The sequence below is a fragment of the Cyprinus carpio genome, chromosome A15, assembly GCF_018340385.1.
Source record: "Cyprinus carpio isolate SPL01 chromosome A15, ASM1834038v1, whole genome shotgun sequence".
NCBI lineage: Eukaryota > Metazoa > Chordata > Actinopteri > Cypriniformes > Cyprinidae > Cyprinus > Cyprinus carpio.
In genome coordinates, this window is record NC_056586.1 from 14,131,982 (window position 1) to 14,153,066 (window position 21,085).

The following is a 21,085-nucleotide window of genomic DNA, read 5'->3' on the forward strand; positions in this document are numbered from 1 at the left end:
CCTGCAACAGTTAGTAAACAAACATCTCGGTTAAATATGTAACCCTCGTTCCCTGAAGGAAGGAACGGAGACGTCACGTCGGTGACCGACGAATTGGGATCTCGCTTCGAAGGACCAATCTACTTCATGTGTAAACTAAACGGGCCAATTATTATCAGCTGCAGCTGATCACAGCATGAGTATAAAAAGGCAGCAGGTGCAATGCATACCAGGTTTTCACTGAGGAGCTGAGCTGGTGACCCAGCCGCTAATCTACATTAAACGAGGCCTCTCAGTACCACTACCCGTTTGAGGTGAGAACATAGTAGGATACCGGCTCCACATGAAGGCTATAGAATCTAGCGAACATGTTGGGGGTCGCCCAGCCTGCAGCTCTACAAATATCTGTCAGCAAGGCCATACGAGCCAGCACCCAGGAAGATGCAACACCTATAGTAGAGTGAGCTGGCAACCTGAACGAGCAGGGCACACCCTGAAGCTCAAGCTCAAATCGGAAAAATATCAACTAGGATTACTGATCCAGGATCAATAAGTGACGCCACCGCCACTAAACCCTGTAACTCCATTGGCTCCTCAAACTCATTGTCAGTCAAACCTCATTATTCCTCCCGCCTCTCTTGTGAATGAAGTGCCGCGAGCAGTTTGAAGCATCTCAGCTTGTTTGCAGTCTGAAGGTAAAAAAAGAACTGCTGATTAAATAAGTACAGCATTTTCTTTACTCAAGAAACACTATATTTATAAAGGCTAATGCTATTGTTGCCAAATCACAGAAAAAAGCTGAGTGCCCACATAGCGACAGAAAGCTGTATAACCTGCAAGTTCATGAAAATGTAAATGCGATACCCGTACTTCCTTTGTGGCGACAAAATGAAAAAAAAACAAAAAAAAAAAACATTTGCTTGTCAAATACTTCGTATTTGAAATTGATTTTGGTGAGATGTTAATGACACATGCAACAATGCAAATAAACGTAGCCTACGTTATTTGTGTAGGCCTATACATATATATGGTAACACTATAAAATAAGATTTAAATAATGTTAGCTAATGTATTAACTAACATGAGCATACAATGAACAATACATTACAGTATTTATTCATCTTTGTTAGTTACTTAATGAAAATACAGTCATTCATTTGTAGTTCATGTTAGTTCACAGTCCATTAAGTAATGTTAAACACAACTTTTGATTTAAATAATGCATTAGTAAATGTTGAAATTAACATTAATAAATGCTGTAGATGTATTGGTTATTCTGAGCTCATGTTAACTACAGTTAACTAATGTACCTTATTGTGAAGTGTTACAATTTACATACATGTATCTGTAAACAATAGCTATTTTGGACAAAGAGATCAGCATCATTGGTTATTATGTTTTTAGAGAGGACAGACAAAAAAGGGGTGGGGGGTGCAGTCTGTAATTTATGTTAAAGAATGCTTTGAGACCATCACGCTATTTTCAGAATCTGTAGCTAAACAGCATGAACTATTAGCTCTTAATTTGACAGTTTCAAAGTCATGTCAGCTTACTATAGTAGGTTATAGACCTCCATCAGCTACCAGTGATACTTTGACCTCTTTGATGAATTCTTTGACTTCTTTGAGCTACAAAGAATTGATATTAATGGGTGGTTTTAACTTAAATTGGATGCATCCGGTATCTGGTGGTTTTAAAGTGTTTTGTGATACTTTTAACCTTTTTCAACTGGTAGATTCACCTACAAGATCGAACTTGAAATTTCCAGAAAAATCCACATTATTAGATCTTGTTCTCACAAATGCCCCTCATAAATATTCTCTAGCTTCTGTATTTGCAAATGATATTAGTGATCTTTGTGTTGTTGGGGTAGCTAGAGATATAAAATTATCCAAGCAGAAACCACAAATTATCACCAAGCGCTGTATGAAACACTTTAATATAGAAGGTTTTTTATACGACCTCGCTCAATTTGACTGAGACAAAATTACATTAATCCCTGATATTGAAAGTGCTTGGAAATATTTTTATGACAGTTTTATTCTGATTATTAACAAGTATGCGCCTTTTAAAAATATAGAATTAAATGTCGGTATAATCCATGGTTCTCAACTGCATTGTCTGACCTTATTCATGAGCAGGATCCTGCATGGGCTAGGGCCGGACAAACCGACTTAAATCCTGATTGGTTGTATTTTAAACAGCTTCGTAACAAATGTACAGTTATGATTAGAAAGGCAAAAGCAGAGTATTTTCTTGATAAAACAAAAAAGAAATCAGCAAATGCTAGTAAGTTCTGGAAAAACATAAAGTTCCTGACTGGTAATAGATCTGTTTCAGGTCTTCCCCATTGCTTAACAAAAGATGGTATTAATACAGTGGATAAATCACAGATGCTCAATTGTTTTAATAGCCACTTTACTGCGTCTGGGTCTTTGTTTCAGACTAATAATTATACCACCGTAACTTCTGAATTTCTTAATGCAGAGCGGCATCTATGGACAACAGAGTTCGTTTTTAGTCACATTACTACTTTTGATGTCTGCTCTGCATTACAAGACCTAGATGTAAATAAATTGTCAGGTCCTGATTTTATTGAACCATTGTTTCTAAAATTAGCGGCTTATATTATTTCACCACCATTGACATATGTGTTCAATATTTTCTTATCAACCAAGGAAATTCCACAGATCTGGAAGTCTGCTTTTGTTGTTCCTCTGTTGAAAGGGGGCGACCCTACTTTATTAGATAACTACTGTCACGGTTGGTAAACCGTGATCTCTGGGTTTTGCACTTTGTGGTGAAGTCTGTGTTTCGCGTCTGCACTGATTAGCTTGTGGGCATCTCCGTTAATTGTCATCAGCAGCAGCTGTCACTCATTACCCTCTCCCTATATATATGGCTTGTCTCACATCACGTCTTGTGTTTGTGAGAGCATTGTTGTATGTTGGTAATGTTCTTTGCTTCTGTGTTGTTCTGCGTTGGATGTCCGTGTCTTCCCCCGGAACCTCATCCACTCTTCGCACCTGCACAAGCATCACCACCTTACCTTCGGCTCGATTCCCTGCAGTTCCTGTGCCATCCTCTTCTGCTGCCAACTCACCATCACCATCTGGATTACTCACCGTCTCCCACCATCTTGGATTGTCGTCTTCCCTGCATTATTTGTATTCTTGTTTTTGTTTGGTTTTTCATTAAAATTGTTAATACTCGCACTTGTTTCCAGCTCCTCCTTCACCCAGTCCTCACAGAACGCTCTCACCATTAAAAATGGAAGCAGCGAGCACCACCTCTTTAACGGACTTTATTCACCACAGCGTCAACCGTATGGATCAGCAGCAGGAGAGTATCACGAACACCGGACGCGCTATCCAAGTGCTGGTGGCACAGGTGTCCGAGCTCACCCAGCAGATCCACCAGCTCACCTCTCCCACTGCGCTCATCGCACGGCCTGCGCCGCCCGTCCCCCGGGAAATTCCCCAGGATCACTTCCGGCCAGAGCCGCGACTTCCGGCGCCAGAAAACTACTCCGGTGAGCCAGCTTTCTGCAGAACTTTCCTTAAGTGTTCCATGCACTTTGCCTTACAGCCCCGCACCTTCGCCACCGAGGAATCGAAGGTTGCGTTCACTCTGACTCTACTTTCCGGCAAGGCCGCCCTATAGGGGACGGCAGTGTGGGAGAACCGACATCCGTGTTGCGCCTCGTTCCACACCCTCTCGGAGGAGATGAGGAGGGTCTTCGATCGAGCCGCGGTTGGCAGGGAAGCCGCCCACCAGGTCTCAGACCAACATCAAGGGACCTCCTCTGTCACGGATTACTCCATCCAGTTCCGCACCCTGGCGGCCGTGTGCCAGTTGAACGAGGCAGCGCAGTGGGATCGATTCCTGCATGGGCTGGCCGACCGTGTTCAAAAGGAGATCTACCTCCTCGAGCTGCCACCCACACTCAACGGTCTCATCGACCTAGCCCTGCGAGTTGATGCCCAGATTAATCGTCTGGGTCGACAGACCAGTCCTACACGCCATCCCATCTCTCCGGAGAGGGGCCGCTTGAGTCGAGAGAATGCGGTCGGTCCCATTGACGACCACGAACCCATGCAGGTGGGTAGAGCTCGGCTGTCCCGGAGGGAGAGAGAGCGGCGGAGGTCCCAAGGACTGTGCTTGTACTGTTGAGGCTCAGGACATACCATCTATTCCTGCCCGGTAAAAGAGTCAGCCCGGTAGTAAGGATGAGGCTACTATCGGGTGGGATCTCCGCTGGGAAGTCCTCAACAACATCCTCGACTCTCCTTCCGGTGAAACTGCGGTGGGAGAATCACACACACGACTGTCACGCCCTTCTGGACTCCGGAGCCGAAGGTAATTCCATCGACTCACTCCTTGCACGTCACCTGAACATTCCTGTCCGGCCGGTGTCTCTTCCCATCCAGGTCAACGCACTCAACGCACACTGAACCCATCACTCTGCTCACTTCAGGCAATCATTGCGAAACCATATCCTTTTTTCTCACGGACTCCCCCGTAGCTCCCATTGTCTTAGGTCACCCCTGGTTAATGAAACATAATCCACGAGTGGATTGGGGTTCCAACATAGTCACATTGTGGAGTGAAAGTTGTCATGAGTCTTGTCTGGTTTCTGCTTGTCCTGTTGTCCCTGTCTCTGTTTTTCAGAAAGAGAACATGGTATTATCAAACGTGCCCGAAGAGTACCTGGACCTGAAGGAAGTGTTCAGTAAGTCCTGTGCTGCTTCTCTTCCTCCGCATTGTCCCTACGACTGTGCCATAGACTTAGTGCCAGAGAAGTCTCCGCCTAAAGGCAAGTTATACTCTCTTTCTATTCCAGAGAGGGAGGCCATGGAGAAATACATTTCTGATTCCTTGGCCTCTGGGTTCATCCGCCCTTCCTCTTCTCCAGCGGGGGCGGGATTCTTTTTTTGTGGGTAAGAAGGATGGTTCTCTGTGACCTTGTATTGACTACCGAGAGCTGAACAACATTACGATAAAGAACACCTATCCTTTACCACTCATGTCTTCAGCTTTTGAGAGGTTACAGGGAGCATCCGTATTCACAAAATTGGATTTACATAATGCTTATCATTTGGTCCGCATCAGGAAGGGGGATGAATGGAAAACCGCCTTTAATACCCCTAGAGGGCACTTTGAATACTTGGTGATGCCGTTCGGGCTCTCCAACTCTCCCGGGGTTTTCCAAGCACTCGTCAATGACGTGTTGAGAGATATGGTAGATCAGTTTATATATGTTTACCTGGATGACATACTGATTTTTTTTCTTCATCTCTCCAGGAACACGTTCAACACGTCAGACGAGTGCTCCAGAGATTACTTGAGAATGGTCTTTTTGTCAAGGCGGAGAAATGCGTATTCCATGCACAGTCTGTTCCCTTCCTAGGGTATATCGTCTCGTCCGAGGGAATACGTATGGACCCTGACAAGGTTAAGGGTGTGATAGCCATCTCCAGATTCCCGTAATGCCCTACAGCAGTTTCTGGGGTTTGCCAATTTCTATCGGCATTTTATTCGCAATTTTAGCCAACTAGCCTCACCTCTGGCGGCCTTGACCTCTCCCAGTACTCCGTTCAGGTGGTCGGACGCAGCGGAGACTGCGTTCACTAACCTCAAGAGCCGCTTCGTTTCGGCTCCCATCCTTGTGGCCCCTGACCCCACACGGCAGTTCGTGGTGGAGGTCGATGCATCAGAGGTGGGGGTAGGAGCAGTGTTGTCCCAACGTGCTGCCTCGGACGATAAGGTACATCCTTGCGCGTTTTTTTTCCCCCATCGTTTATCTCCTGCTGAGCGCAATTATGACATTGGTAACAGAGAGTTGTTGGCCGTCAAATTAGCCTTAGAGGAGTGGCGTCACTGGCTGGAAGGCTCAGGGGTACCTTTCATGGTTTGGACCGATCATAAGAACTTAGAATACATTAGAACTGCCAAAAGACTCAATTCCAGGCAGGCTCGGTGGGCACTTTTTTTTTCGGTCGCTTTGATTTTACCTTATCGTACCGCCGGGTTCCAAAAATATCAAACCCGATTCTTTATCATGTCTTTTTGATCCCTCCGCCCGCCCGGTGACTCCCGAGTGTATTTTACCTGAGAAAGTAGTGGTCTCAGCACTCGTATGGGAGGTCGAATCGAAGGTCAAGATGGCCTTAGAAGGGGTAACGCCTCCGCCCGGTTGTCCACCGAACCGTTTATTTGTGCCGGAGGAGTTAAGGTCCGAAGTCATTCAGTGGGGTCACTGCTCTAACGTTGCTTGTCATCCAGGGATAAGTCTTCATCCTGTGGTGAAGTCTGTGTGTTTGGCGTCTGCACTGATTAGCTTGTGGGCGTCTCCGTTAATTGTCATCAGCAGCAGCTGTCACTCATTACCCTCTCCCTATATATATGGCTTGTCTCACGTCTTGTGTTTGTGAGAGCGTTGTTGTATGTTGGTAATGTTCTTTGCTTCTGTGTTCTGCGTTGGATGTCCGTGTCTTCCCCCGGAACCTCATCCACTCTTTGCACCTGCACAAGCATCACCACCTTACCTTCGGCTCGATTCCCCGCAGTTCCTGTGCCATCCTCTTCTGCTGCCAACTCACCATCACCATCTGGATTACTCACCGTCTCCCACCATCTTGGATTGTCGTCTTCCCTGCATTATTTGTATTCGTTTGTTTTGTTTGGTTTTTCATTAAAATTGTTAATACTCGCACTTGTTTCCAGCTCCTCCTTCACCCAGTCGTCACAACTACAAACCTATTTTGAAGTTATGTATCTTGTCAAAACTTTTGGAAAGTTTTATCCGTGAACAACTGACACAGCATTTACACACTCATAAACTTTTGTCTATCAACCAATCAGGATTTCGTAAAAAACACAGCACCATTACGGCTGTTTTAAAAGTCTTAAATAAACTTGTGGAGTCCCTAGATGAAAAACACCACTGTGCATGTCTTTTTATTGATTTAACTAAAGATTTGATACAGTGGACCATGAGATTTTGTTAGACAGGCTTAGAAGTGTTGGTGTATCAGACAATGTAGTCTTGTGGTATAATGCTTATTTAAAGGAAAGAGAATTCAATGTGTGCAAGTGGAAGGTATCAAATCAGACTTAATGGAAGTGGGTATGGGAGTCCCCCAAGGATCTGTATTGGGGCCATTATTATTTACTATATATATAAATTGTCTAGAAGTAAATATTGAAAAAGCAAGGTTCCACTTATATGCAGATGACACTGTCATCTATTTTTCTGCTCTTACACAACAGCAAGCTCTGGATGATTTACAATCAGCATTTGATATTATTCAAGCAAGGCTTTTTACTTTAAAGTTGGTCTTAAATGTTGAGAAAACAAAATTTACGTGGTTATCAAATTCTAGATATTCTTTAGATAGTTCTGTTGTTCTCCAAACTCTGCAAGGGAAACTGATCGTATTAGTGTCAGAGTATAAGTACCTGGGGATGTAGTATATCAGCATGCCGCCTCTTATCTTCTTGCCTCCTTGGAAGCTGTGTATCACGGTGCCTTAAGATTTATTACGGATTATACATTTTCTACACATCACTGTACATTATATAATAGAGTTGCCTGGTCTTCACTTGCTGTTCGAAGGAAAATGCATTGGTACTTATTGATTTACAAAGCAATTATGTTTTTTTTTTTTTTTTTTTGCCATCCTATCTCTGTTGTTTGATTCAACAAAAAGTAGTTGGTAACTATTCATTGCATTCCCAGTCTTATTATAATCTTCATGTACCTTCAGCTCGAACTAATCTAGGTAAAACTGTTTTTGAATATGCTGCACCATCAGACTGGAACTCTCTTCAAACGAAATTGCGGCTAAATCAGTTGGTGCCTTTTAGTAATTTTAAAACACTTTTGTGTGCAGTGGAAAATGATTTAATGATTTGAAAATGCTTCTAGTGCTGTAATTTATTGATATCTTACTGTTAAAAAAAATAAAAAAATCAAATCAAAAAAAACACTCCACCTACCAAACACATTAAAATCACTCCTGTAAAAGAGATTTTTAATCTCAGTGAGGTTCTCTCCTGGTTAAATAAAGGCAAAAAAAATAAAAAAATTGCCCATAATACTAACTACTAATAGAAGGTTTCTGGATGACAGCAAAAAATTATTTAGCCTACTGTATGTCACAATATGAGGTAAATCCAGCCCTGTACATGATACTGATTTTTGTTGCCAAATTGGTTTGGAACAGTTGTTGAATAAACAGCTAAACTGAACTATTATGCCTGTTTTAGAAAATGAGTCACCTGAGTATTAACCACCTCATTTGGACTCAAATTCCCATCAGCCTCCATACCTAGTACTAATCACCCTGTACCTGTCATCAATTATCACACACACTCACACACTGTTTAAGGCACTCTAATCTGCTCTTTTGTGCGAAGTCTTGATCATCCCTGGTTATCATTTCTGAGCGTGTTCTGTTATTCTGCCTACCTGTGTATTGTCTTGGACTGTTTTTCTCGTGTTTTGATTCTTGCTGCCTGCCCTGACTCCTTTAGCCTGTTTATCGACTGTGTTTGCTTGCCGCCTGCCCAGATTCTCTGCTCGTTCACTGGACTGTGTCTACTGTTGGATTTCCTATACCACTGCTTTTTACTGCCTTTGTCAAATAAACTGCAGATGGATCATCAAGCTACTGACTCGTCACAGCCTGTCTATTTGCTTGACTGGCAGTATTATTGATCGCTGAGAGAGCATTGACTTATGATGTTGGTTCAATATAAAAATGAAAATTTGTAAAAACAGTTCCTCTTTAGGAACTCGAGATGCATCGAACGCTATGGGGAATGCCTTCAGTGTGAGTGACTCTGAATATCATGTGCAATCTGTCCAATGGAAGGGCGTGACATCACAGGCGGGGTGACATAAGTGACCAGGAAGCTGTAAAAGCATGTGCTGCGCAGCTGGCATCAGCTTTCTTGTCTTTCAGCAAGCGCTCTGTGAGTGCATGTGTTATCAGTCTGTCTTGTGAGTCTTATTTGGTGTTGTCTGTCCTCATAAGCTCCACAATGTCAAAAAGCAAAGCTAAGATGAAGCATATGGGCGATAGCAGATCACGCTTCAGATTGTGTGTTCCTCCCTGCCCGTGCTACATTATGAGCGGGGATACACAAAGTCTGTCCGTGGTCTGCTTGGGAGCAAAGCATGCTGAGTCTGCTCCCTCAAGGGCGGGCACGGAGGAACACACAATCTGAAGCGTGATCTGCTATCGCCCCTTTGCTTTGTCTTAGCTTTGCTACAACTTCGGCTTTGGTGGGCAAAGGGTATGAGGCAGCGGGTCAGGCTGGTGCATGTCTGCACACAATGGCTGTGTTACAGGCGTACCAAGCTGACCTGCTGAAAGAGCTTGACAAGGAAGAGGAGATCAAGTCTGAAAACATCTCAGAGCTAAGGCGGACCACTGATCTCTTCCTCCACGCCACCAAAGAGAACGCTCGTGCCATCGGGCGGTCGATGGCAGCTATGGTGGCCGCGGATAGGCATTGACATGAAAGAAAGGGACAGGGTCTGCCTCATCGACACCTTGCTGCTGCCTTTTGGCCTGTTTGGCGACGCCGTCAACTCGGTCGTCAACAAGTACCAGGAGGCACGTAAGCAAGCTGCGGTGTTCCAAAAGTTCCTCCCTCGTAGCTCTCATGGGGCATCTGGGCGGGAGATGTCCCCTCCGCATACCAGCTCCTCATACCGCAATGCTCAAAAACAGAAGGGGTTAGGACTTCAGAGGGCGGCCCCTACTGGGGTAGAGCGGCGTACACTGCATCACACAGTTCCCATCTTGCCTCAGTGCCCTCGGGAAATCAGTCTGCCAACCCCGCCAGAGCTCCAGGGTGTGGCGGCTTCCAGCGAGCACTGCTCTCAGTTTTTTCTGCCCGCGAGCGTAGCAGAGCTGAGAGGCTTTCTACCCCTTCAGTGGTCTCTAAAACAGTTAGTGCGGTTGCCCCCCTGCCGGTGCTCCACTTCAGGGCAACGATCTAGCTGCCTCGATAACACCAGAGGTCAGTCTCGAGAGACTGATTCCCTTAGTACATTATTTAGCAGCGTGGAATCTACTGCCAAATGTATCTCAATGGGTCCTGCACAAGGTAGATAAATCGCATTCAGTTTGGATCTCCACCGCCGAGATTCAACGGGGTTATTCCGACTTTGGTCGGACCCGAGCCGGCTCTGGTTATGGAACAGAATGTGAATACCCTATTAAGGGAGGAGGCCATCGAGGTGGTCCCTCTCACAAGAGGGAATCCGGGTTTTACAGACGGTATTTCATAGATCCAACGAAGGATGGGGGGTTGCGTCCGATCATAGATCTGCATTAATTGAACCACCCAGTCATGCGACTGAAGTTCAAAATGCTCACCATCAAGCATGTTGTATCTCAAATCAGGTCAGAGTACTGGTTTGTCACGATAGATCTCAAAGACGCATACTTCTATGTCTCCATCCTTCCCCAACACAGGAAGTTTCTGATGTTTGCTTTCGGGGACTTTCATTCGGCCTTGCACTCTTACCCCGCATCTTTACAAAGTGTGTGGATGCTGCTCTGGCTCCACTGCGACTCCAGGGCATCCGCATACTAAATTATATCGTCGATTGGTTGATTTTAGCTCAGTCGGAGCAGATGGCAGTTCAACATCGACATGTCGTTCTTGCCCACATGGGGTAGCTGGGTTTGAGACTGAATGACAAGAAAAGTGTGCTTTCTCCCTTACAGAGGACCACTTATCTAGGCGTGGAATGGATACTTCACTCCGAGGTGGTGAAGCAGATATGGAGAATATTTAGCCAGGCTCTGGTGGACCTCTTTGCGACTCAGGAGACATCGCAATGCCCCCTCTGGTTCTCTCTAGTTCATCAGGCTCCCCTGGGACTGGACGCTATGGTGCAGACTTGGCCGAGGCTTTGTCTGTACACCTTTTCCCTGATCGCTCTGCTCCCGGGAGTTCTGGCAAGAGTACGCCGAGATGGGGTTTGGCTGTTATTAGTAGCCCGTTCTGGCCGGGCTGAGAATGGTTCTCAGATCTGATCTTACTTCTCGATGGCTCTCCATGGGAAATTCCAGGCGCGGGGTACAATAATTCACCCACGCCCGGAGTTGTGGAAACTCTGGGTGTGGCCCCTGAGGGGGCACAGCTCATAGCATCCGGTCTTTCAACCGAGGTTGTTGAGACCATCCTCCAATCCAGAGCTCCCTCAACGAGGAAACTGTATGCCATGAGGTGAAAACTCTTCACCTCATGGTGCCGAAACCGCCAGCTTGACCCAGCTAACTGCCCAGTTGGTACAGTTCTGGAGTTTTTACAAGCCAGGTTCTCTGCAGGGTTGACCCACTCAACCTTAAAAGTTAACGTGGCAACCATTGCGGCCTACCATGTCCCCCTCGGTGGCCAGTCAGTGGGTAGACACCCCCTAGTGACACAGTTCCTCCACGGTGCGCTGAGGCTGAGGCCTCCAGTACGGTCCTGTGTTCCCCCCTGGGACTTGGTTGTGGTGTTAGAGGCTCTCTGTAAAGCTCCATTCAAGCTGATTGAGGAGATATCAGACTATGTCTGACTATATGCCTTCCTGTTGGCGATTACTTCTCTAAAGAGAGTTGGAGACCATTAGGCCCTCTCAGTGGTCCCTACTCATCCTGACTTTGCCCCCGACATTGCTAAAGCATTTCTACCCCCTCGAGCGGATTATGTTCCAAAGGTTCCCTCTGTCACACCACAACCGATAGTGCTGCAGGCCTTCTGTCCTCCTCCCTTCTGGGAGCCCAACCAGAAGAAGCTTAATTGTATGTGTCCAGTTCGAGTGCTGGACACATACGTCCACAGAGCTACCCTATGGAAAAGGACGGACCAACTGCTCGTATGCCATTGTCCTCCCAAAAGGGGTCTCCCTGCAACTAAGCAGACCATTAGCCGTTGGATAGTTGAGGTTATCAACCTGGCCCATGAATCCTCTGACCTCATAGCGTTTGACGCAGCTCGAGTTCCTGAAGAGGAACGTTTCAGGTTACGCATGCTACCATGGTTCCTTGAGGGAACGAGATGTTTAAAATGTATTGGGTCATTACTTTTTTTTGAAAAAAAAATTACAAGGATCCATTAAATTGGTGAAAAAAAATGAAATGAAATGAAATGTGCAGAGTTTAAGCATGTTGGTGATTTTTATTGCTAAATATCTGGTGATGTTGTTGCCCCAAATTTAAAAAGACTTGATAAAAATTCCTGTTTAGAATATATTCACATGGGCATTTTTACAGTAGAGGTTTTAATTTGTTCTTCTGTTCCTGGCAGAGTGAGCGTATAGAGGAGTGGATTTTTTGAAAGTCGGGGCGTCATAGTTTTCAGGCACTCCGAGAGCACTCCACTACCGCTTCATAACGAGCACAATTAATGCCAACAGCCTATAATATAACTGCATTTCATCAAGAATACATGCATTAAACATCATTCGCTAATTTGACAGATATGTGGATTACTCAAATCAGAAAGAAGCTGAAGGTTATAATGACGGCGATGGACAAGTGCAAGAAGTTATATCTCAGGCATGTTTGTTTGTAGCATGTGGATAATCAAAACTGACTGGGTGAATTCACATTTTAAACAGTTTATTGTACAGGTAGCTAATCTCTGCTCTAAACTAATGTGCTGCTACACTGCATGCATGCACACACACAACACACAAGCTCACTGCTCACACATAACGGACAGATCACGTGCACATAGAAACATTCAGGAGTGCAGGAAAAAATTCACCACTGTCCTGTGATTTATCATTTATAAGCTTTCAGTGAAAAATAGTAGGCTAATATTTATCCCTTAGTTTTAGAAAATACCCTGTTTTTGATAATATATTGAATTTCCTTTTTTTCTGACAGTGGACATGGTAAATTTGGTCTGTAAATACCACATTTATACATGCAAATGGAAGAAATGTAAATCCTCTTTTACTATATTCATGGGCGGTGCTAGGGAGGGGTTGAGCAGATCCTTCTAATTCATGTTTGTTGGCAAACCTATATGAATATAAATGAATGAATAAATGACTAATGCACATGTGCAAAGAACCAGTGCTCTCAGCTTATAAAAACTGATTCTTATTGAATTCCAGCATCAGTCTATTTATGCATTTACTCATCTAAAACTCTTTTTGTTTATGCATCTGAATCCTTTTTAGATATCAGTTGTTAAAGGGATAGTTCACCCAAAAATGAAAATTATGTCATTAATGACTCACCCTCATGTCGTTCCAAACCCGTGAGACCTCCGTTCATCTTCGGAACACAGTTTAAGATATTTTAGATTTAGTCCGAGAGCTTTCTGTTCCTCCATTGAGAATGTATGTACGGTATACTGTCCACATCCAGAAAGGTAATAAAAACATATTCAAAGTAGTCCATGTGACATCAGAGGGTCCGTTAGAATTTTCTGCATCGAAAATACATTTTGGTCCAAAAATAGCAAAAACTATGACTTTATTCAGCGTTGTCTGTTGTGAGCGCGTTCACAGCACTGTAGTTTAGTGATATCCGGTTCGCGAACGAATCACTCGATGTAACCGGATCTTCTTGAACCAGTTCACCAAATCTAACTGAATCATTTGAAACAGTTCGCGTCTACAATAAGCATTAATCCACCAATGATTTAAGCTGTTAACTTTTTTAACATGGCTGACACTCCCTCTGAGTCAAAATAAACCAATATCCCGGTGTAATTCATTTACTCAAACATGACTGAACCGAGCCAGATAACGAACGAAACATTGACTCGTTCTCGAGTCAAGAACCGGTTGCATCGGTATTCGGATCACCGGTAGTGAAGGGAAGTTCTGTTCTTCTCTGCGCGAACCAGTTCTTTCGGACAGTTTGATTCAATAAACCGGTTGAAGAAAACGGTTCACCAGTTCTTTTGAGCTCGACGTAATGACTTCATTGGCAATGATTGCCCTTGATTCAAGCCTTCGGTTTACCCGCGCTCATAACATTAGCACAGAATCAGTTCAGAATCAATCACCAAAAAGAACCAGTTCAGTTCAGACGCGCTGTGTGTCAGTCTGAATCACGCATGCGCAGTACTCATCAGCTCCTCGGTTCTCGAACCGGACGCGTCCGACAGAAACGGTTCTTGACTCGAGAACGAGTCAATGTTTCGTTCGTTATCTGGCTCGGCTCGGCTCGGCTCGGTGTTCATCTTCAGTTCTCTCTTCACAGCAGTTCAGTCAGTGTACTGTTTGAGTAAATGAATTACTCCGGGATATTGGTTTATTTGAACTCAGAGGGAGTGTCAGCCATGTTAAAAAAGTTAACAGCTTAAGTCATTTGTGGATTAATGCTTATTGTTGACGCGAACCGTTTCAAACGATTCAGTTCGATGTGGTGAACTGGTTCAAGAAGATCCGTTACATCGTTACGTCGAGTGATTCGTTCGCGAACCGGATGTGCTGTGAAGGCGCTCATAACAGACCCAGGAGAGAAGTCAATGCTGAATAAAGTCGTAGTTTTTGATATTTTTGGACCAAAATGTATTTTCGATGCTTCAGAAAATTCTAACGGGACCCTCTGATGTCACATGGACTACTTTGAATATGTTTTTATTACCTTTCTGGACGTGGACAGTATACCGTACATACATTCTCAATGGAGGGACAGAAAGCTCTCGGACTAAATCTAAAATATCTTAAACTGTGTTCCGAAGATGAACGGAGGGCTTACGGGTTTGGAACGACATGAGGGTGAGTCATTAATGACATAATTTTCATTTTTGGGTGAACTATCCCTTTAATACTAAGTAAAACTGTTATTTCAACAACAGCAGGACAAAGTGATAGTCACATGATTTTAGGTTCCTTAAACAATTTCTGCAATAAGACCTAAATTTAACAACAAAACATTCATCATATTACAAATTTCAAGTAAATGTAGCAATTGAAAACTTCTGTGATAAGTTACGCCATAGTATCTCAGACAAAGGGGTTGTCTCACAGGCAAATCTGTTGCCATTTTTAATCCCACATTCTGTCAAACGGCAATTAGAAACTACATGAGATTTAATATAAGGCTTGAATAGTAAAAACAAAGTAAATTAAAAATCTATATTCCTTGGGTATGATGTAGTACTAAAATACTATCTTTTTTTATCTTTATTTTCATTATATAATACTTTCTCCTCTTCATTAGTAACTTTAACAATTTTATGAGCAGTTTGTTACCCTCAAGCTGTCATAAACCTGGTCTAGTGACACATCCCGACAAGGTCTAACTTCCAGGCACTCTGGTGTATCCACAGCATTATGAGGATAACCTGAAACAGCCGGTAATGGCAGCAGGTTAAAGACCTGTGATGAGATTAAAAAACATTTACCATTGATTAAATACACAATTCTAAAGACTTGTCATTGGAAATATCAAACTTTTGTTATGTAGAAGGCTTTTTAAAGTTAGACTTCTCATTTTAACAATGTAAGCTACACAATTAAACCTTATCAGTATCCAGACGTTTTCCTGACTCCATGGTCAGGATGCTCAGATCTACAGCACTGAGAACCAGTGAACCAGGCTGAGCTGAGAGCTGGAGAGTGTTTTTCTCACCAGGAACTGCTTTAGCAGGAGAAAACTGTAGTGAAACCTGTAATGACAACAGTAGGATGTGCCATTTTTGTGCTGCTATGATGAAAATGGAGCCATTTTGTGGTGTTAAAATGAGGTTTAAAGACAGCAATATCTCAATTATCCCAGAACTTTTTGTATACCTTGTTTTTGAAACACTTCTCAGTTGTAAAATCTCTGCTACGAGCAACAACACTTTCACTGGGTAGAACACAGTAGGCCAGAATCTGCACTGTAGGAGCCAGATCTGTACCAACAGACAGTTTGAACGACACTGTGCCACTTGCTGCTCCATTAGAAGTCTTCACATCAACCTTGTCAGATCCATGATGAAAGATCACTCCTCTGGACAAGACCTGAAACAGACAGATGAGATGAATACCAGAGGATCACTGTAATACTGTACATAGAAAATGAACATGCAGCAATTGTGCTCACTATATAGACAAAGTCAGTATTGAATTCTTCAACAGTCTCTCCAACAAAATAATACTTGATGGTTACTGTAAACTCAGCATCACTGTAATGGTTGCTCAATATTCTCTATAATCAGTTCACTTAGTGTTGGGGTGTATGGAGTAGCTGAACTGTTTTTAGTTCAGAAGGGAAGTAAGGCTTTGTAAATTCATAAAGACTAGATGTGTTAAGAGAGAAGCTGGCCAGTCCATCGCTGTCTGTAGTGAGATTTAAGAGCAGTTCTGTGGACCAACTTTTACCTTCCAAAAGATAAACTTCTTTGTTTTAAAGAGGTGCTCCATTTAAATGTGCAAGTTTGATCTATTCAACAGAAAAAAAAAAAAAAAAATCTGACTATATTTCAATACAGCCAACTAATAATGTAAGAAAGAAATAAGACATACTTTCCCCTGTATAACTGACCCATGCTCATAAATTTCAGGTAGCTCATCAAATTTAGCTTTACGACTTTCATTTGTTAGAATTATAGTTTCAGATTTCCCCATGGTGTTTTCTGGGAAAACAAACAATTTGATAAAATTGTCTAATATTAATGCTAATATTAATATTAACAAAAAATATATATATTTTTTTTTTCGATCCAAACGAGTTCTACTTGGATTGGTCACCTGTCCCTTCTTCTGTTACATTCATTTTTACAGTAAGATGTCTTTTTAGGAATCTCTCATTTGTAGAGTTAAAAAAAGACTGATGTGTCCAAAGTAAAGGAGGCACAGCCCATCTCACTCATCTGTTGGTAGAGTACAAACACATCCATAAAAAACATCCATTACAAAGACCATATGATGAAAATGTTTTCATAAATTCAGTTCAACACAACACACAATAATACAGTCTCACACCTCAGTAGTTTCAACCAAACATGGTGAAATCAAGTCTGTTTGAGTAGTATATCTCAAAAGTTCCCGGCATACTTCCACCCTTGCTTTACCTGCCACTGGTTGTCCAAATGTGTATCTATGAAGTACAAGCTTTGTGTTACACTTTTGAAATACTGATTTAGGATATTACAATAAAAAAATAAATGTTTTTTATTATTATTATTATTATTATTATTATTATTGTATTTTTCGAAGTTTAATGCAATAAAACCGAAGAACCCTTCACTTGCTTCCAACAAACCTCCATATTCATGTCGCTATCACCAAAACTTATTTCTTTTGGAGCTTTATACAAACTGAGGCGATGTGAACATTATGGATGGCTAAACACTCTCATGCAGTGTACTGTATATTTCATTCATATTTGAAGCTGGAGGTCCAAAACGGACTCATAGAAGTAATTACTTATGACGTGCCAGGAAATCCCTAAAATGGACAAAGGCATTTTTACTGATGAAATGTGAAAACAAAAAACACACGGTTGCGACTCAAGTCGGTTGTTTCTCAAGTCATCTCCAGGTAATAAAGTATCCGAATTTTGTAGTGCTGATTGACAATGATTACAGTATAGAAACTATCAAATATATTTTCTGCCTTATCCTGTGAAAAAAAAAAATTGTTACAATTAAAATTGCCATTAGGAAAATATCATGAATAAATATTATAGAATAAAAAATTTTACCTCCAGCAGTGTATTTGATTTCTTAGCCAATTAAAAGTAAGAGGATAAGAAATAAAACCATTTAATTAGACCCAAAAAATTAAGTATTATAACGTTTGACATTTCTGTCCCCCTCACTTGTGAAATTATGACTACGCCCCTGCATGAGTAACAGTTTAAACATATAGTAGTTCAGTTTAGGGGTAAATATGATACATTTCACAATTAAAACAAATAATTTTAAGATTATAAGCTCCTTATACTTTTTCTAGCATTGTTAGATTCAGATAAAGCAAGCAGCATGAAACAGCCAGTGGTTTGAGGTGTGGCTACTGTGGGCTATATCTGTTGTGCCCCACAGTGCTAATGCTCTTTCACTAACCCTACTGACGAAGGGCATCTCAGGAACCGCACTCCGGTGGTTTGAGTCTTACCTATCAGATAGGTCCTTCAAAGTATCTTGGAGAGGTGAGGTGTCCAAATTGCAACATCTAACTACTGGGGTGCCTCAGGGCTCAGTTCTTGGACCACTTCTCTTCTCTGTCTACATGGCATCATTAGGTTATGTCATTCAGAAACATGGCTTTTCATACCATTAATATGCTGAAGACACTCAAATCTACCTCTCATTCCATCCTGATGATCCATCGGTAGCTGCTCGCATCTCAGCTTGTCTAACAGACATTTCTTGCTGGATGAAGGACCATCACCTTCAACTCAACCTTGCCAAGACAGAACTGCTTGTGGTTCCAGCAAACCCATCGTTTCATCACAATTTCACCATCAAGTTAGGCACATCAACCATAACTCCTTCAAAAACAGCCAGAAACCTTGGAGTTATGATTGATGATCAGCTAACTTTCTCAGACCACATTGCTAAAACTGTCCATTCCTGCAGATTTGCTTTATTCAACATTTCTTTCCGAACATGCTGCACAACTCCTTGTTCAACCTCTTGTTCTGTCCAGGCTAGACTATTGCAACGCTCTCTTGGCAGGTCTTCCAGCCAGTTCTATCAAGCCTTTACAATTAATCCAAAACGCGGCAGCAAGATTAATTTTTAATGAGCCGAAAAGAATACACGTCACACCTCTATGTATCAATTTGCACTGGCTACCAATAGCTGCTCGCATAAAATTCAAGGCATTGATGTTTGCATACAAAACCACCACTGGCTCTGCACCCCTTAACCTAAATTCATTACTTCAGACTTATGTGCCCTCTAGAAGCTTGCGTTCTGCAAGTGAACATCGCTTGATTGTGCCATCCCAAAGAAGCACAAAGTCACTTTACGGACTTTTAAATTAAATGTTCCCTCCTGGTGGAATGACCTGCCCAACTCAATCCGAGCAGCTGAGTCCTTAGCCATCTTCAAGAATCGGCTTAAAACACATCTCTTCCATCTTTATTTGACCCTCTAACTTTTTCCCTGTGTAACTATGTAACTACCTTTCTAATCTTTTTGTATCCTATCTATTTTTCTTTTCATTTATTATACAATTATAAAAAAGACCTCTATCACTAGCTTGCTCTATTCTTTTTCTATTCTATCTGTTTTCTTTTTATTTATTATATTATTTAAAAGCCCTTACTACGTATACTGTGTTTAGGCTAACTGAGACATGTTATAGCACTTATATATCATTGCTCTTTTGTTGTTTTTGATTGCTTCCATTGTCCTCATTTGTAAGTCGCTTTGGATAAAAGCGTCTGCTAAATGACTAAATGTAAATGTAATGACATCCCGTTAAAACAATATCATCAACAGTGTGAAACAAATTAAACAACCTTAGTATTCACTGAACTTTAATTTCAAAAATTCACAGCTCACCTGTCTGTCCTGGAATAATAGATGGGTTTATCAGTCTGGATGAAAGTCAAAGGGTTGTAACGTCTGAACACGACTTTTCTCTCTTCAGTCATCTTGAAGTTCTTCCCCTGAAGTTCTACCTTCATTGTCTGCACTGATTCTGCTTCTACCAGAGGTGTCTGTTGGGAGACGTGTTATTTCAAATCTAAAATGTTCAATGACATGTGAATGCACTTTTCTTGCTGGCAAACCTGAAAGTTAAAGCAGCTGTGAAACTCTTCTTCAGCTTTCTCCTGTAGCAGTAAAGTGCTCTGGTCACCATGAACCAGATAAATGTTCATGACAAGGCTTTCATTGGGGTTGAGAAGACTTGCACACAGTTTGGCCTCAGATCCCGACTCGATCACTGCAGGAAACGTCACCATGAAAGACTCTAATATCAGATCATTACTAAACATGTCTTCCCAATTCCCAACTTTTTCCCTGTGTAACTATGTAACTACCTTTCTAATCTTTTTGTATCCTATCTATTTTTCTTTTCATTTATTATACAATTATAAAAAAGACCTCTATCACTAGCTTGCTCTATTCTTTTTCTATTCTATCTGTTTTCTTTTTATTTATTATATTATTTAAAAGCCCTTACTACGTATACTGTGTTTAGGCTAACTGAGACATGTTATAGCACTTATATATCATTGCTCTTTTGTTGTTTTTGATTGCTTCCATTGTCCTCATTTGCAAGTCGCTTTGGATAAAAGCGTCTGCTAAATGACTAAATGTAAATGTAATGACATCCCGTTAAAACAATATCATCAACAGTGTGAAACAAATTAAACAACCTTAGTATTCACTGAACTTTAATTTCAAAAATTCACAGCTCACCTGTCTGTCCTGGAATATAGATGGGTTTATCAGTCTGGATGAAAGTCAAAGGGTTGTAACGTCTGAACACGACTTTTCTCTCTTCAGTCATCTTGAAGTTCTTCCCCTGAAGTTCTACCTTCATTGTCTGCACTGATTCTGCTTCTACCAGAGGTGTCTGTTGGGAGACGTGTTATTTCAAATCTAAAATGTTCAATGACATGTGAATGCACTTTTCTTGCTGGCAAACCTGAAAGTTAAAGCAGCTGTGAAACTCTTCTTCAGCTTTCTCCTGTAGCAGTAAAGTGCTCTGGTCACCATGAACCAGATAAATGTTCATGACAAGGCTTTCATTGGGCTTGAGAAGACTTGCACACAGTTTGGCCTCAGATCCCGACTCGATCACTGCAGGAAACGTCACCATGAAAGACTCTAATATCAGATCATTACTAAACATGTCTTCCCAATTAGTGCTTTAAAAGCATAAAGAGATATGCTTGCCCAAGTTTCAGACATAATCAAAGACAAAAATGTTTTAAACAGTTCTGCCACTTTTGTATTTAAATACATATTGTAGAACTTCCTGCACTTCAGTTTAAGCTAAAAGTGCTAAAAGTATTTGTAAATTAAATTTTTGCATGGTATAGTGGAGCACACTTTCAGCATTTTAAGGATCCTATGCAAGTGCTAATTTCACAAAGAAACAAAACAAAATTTCTTACAGCGCTGAGGCTTAAGAAACTAGAAGGAGCCCTTGATGAGCCCTCATGATGAAGGCTGATCG

General features: G+C 42.0%; 2 protein-coding genes across 2 annotated transcripts; both read right to left on the reverse strand.

Annotated features, from left to right (window-relative positions):
• Positions 1-14,726: 14,726 nt before the first annotated feature.
• On the reverse strand, positions 14,727-18,134 carry LOC109078896 (pregnancy zone protein-like). The gene is made up of 7 exons (XM_042771129.1): positions 16,928-18,134; positions 16,694-16,815; positions 16,469-16,578; positions 16,325-16,385; positions 15,752-15,964; positions 15,481-15,627; positions 14,727-15,337 (listed from the first exon to the last, which is right to left on the reverse strand). Exons 4-7 carry the CDS (start codon positions 16,364-16,366, stop codon positions 15,194-15,196), a joined length of 546 nt encoding a protein of 181 aa, XP_042627063.1. The 5' UTR covers positions 16,367-16,385; positions 16,469-16,578; positions 16,694-16,815; positions 16,928-18,134; the 3' UTR covers positions 14,727-15,193.
• A 1,305-nt stretch (positions 18,135-19,439) lies between these two features.
• Positions 19,440-20,773, reverse strand: LOC122147697. The gene is made up of 4 exons (XM_042771128.1): positions 20,552-20,773; positions 20,323-20,479; positions 19,689-19,843; positions 19,440-19,616 (listed from the first exon to the last, which is right to left on the reverse strand). The coding sequence occupies exons 1-4, from the start codon at positions 20,756-20,758 to the stop codon at positions 19,455-19,457; spliced, it is 681 nt and encodes a 226-aa protein (XP_042627062.1). The 5' UTR covers positions 20,759-20,773; the 3' UTR covers positions 19,440-19,454.
• Positions 20,774-21,085: the final 312 nt, after the last annotated feature.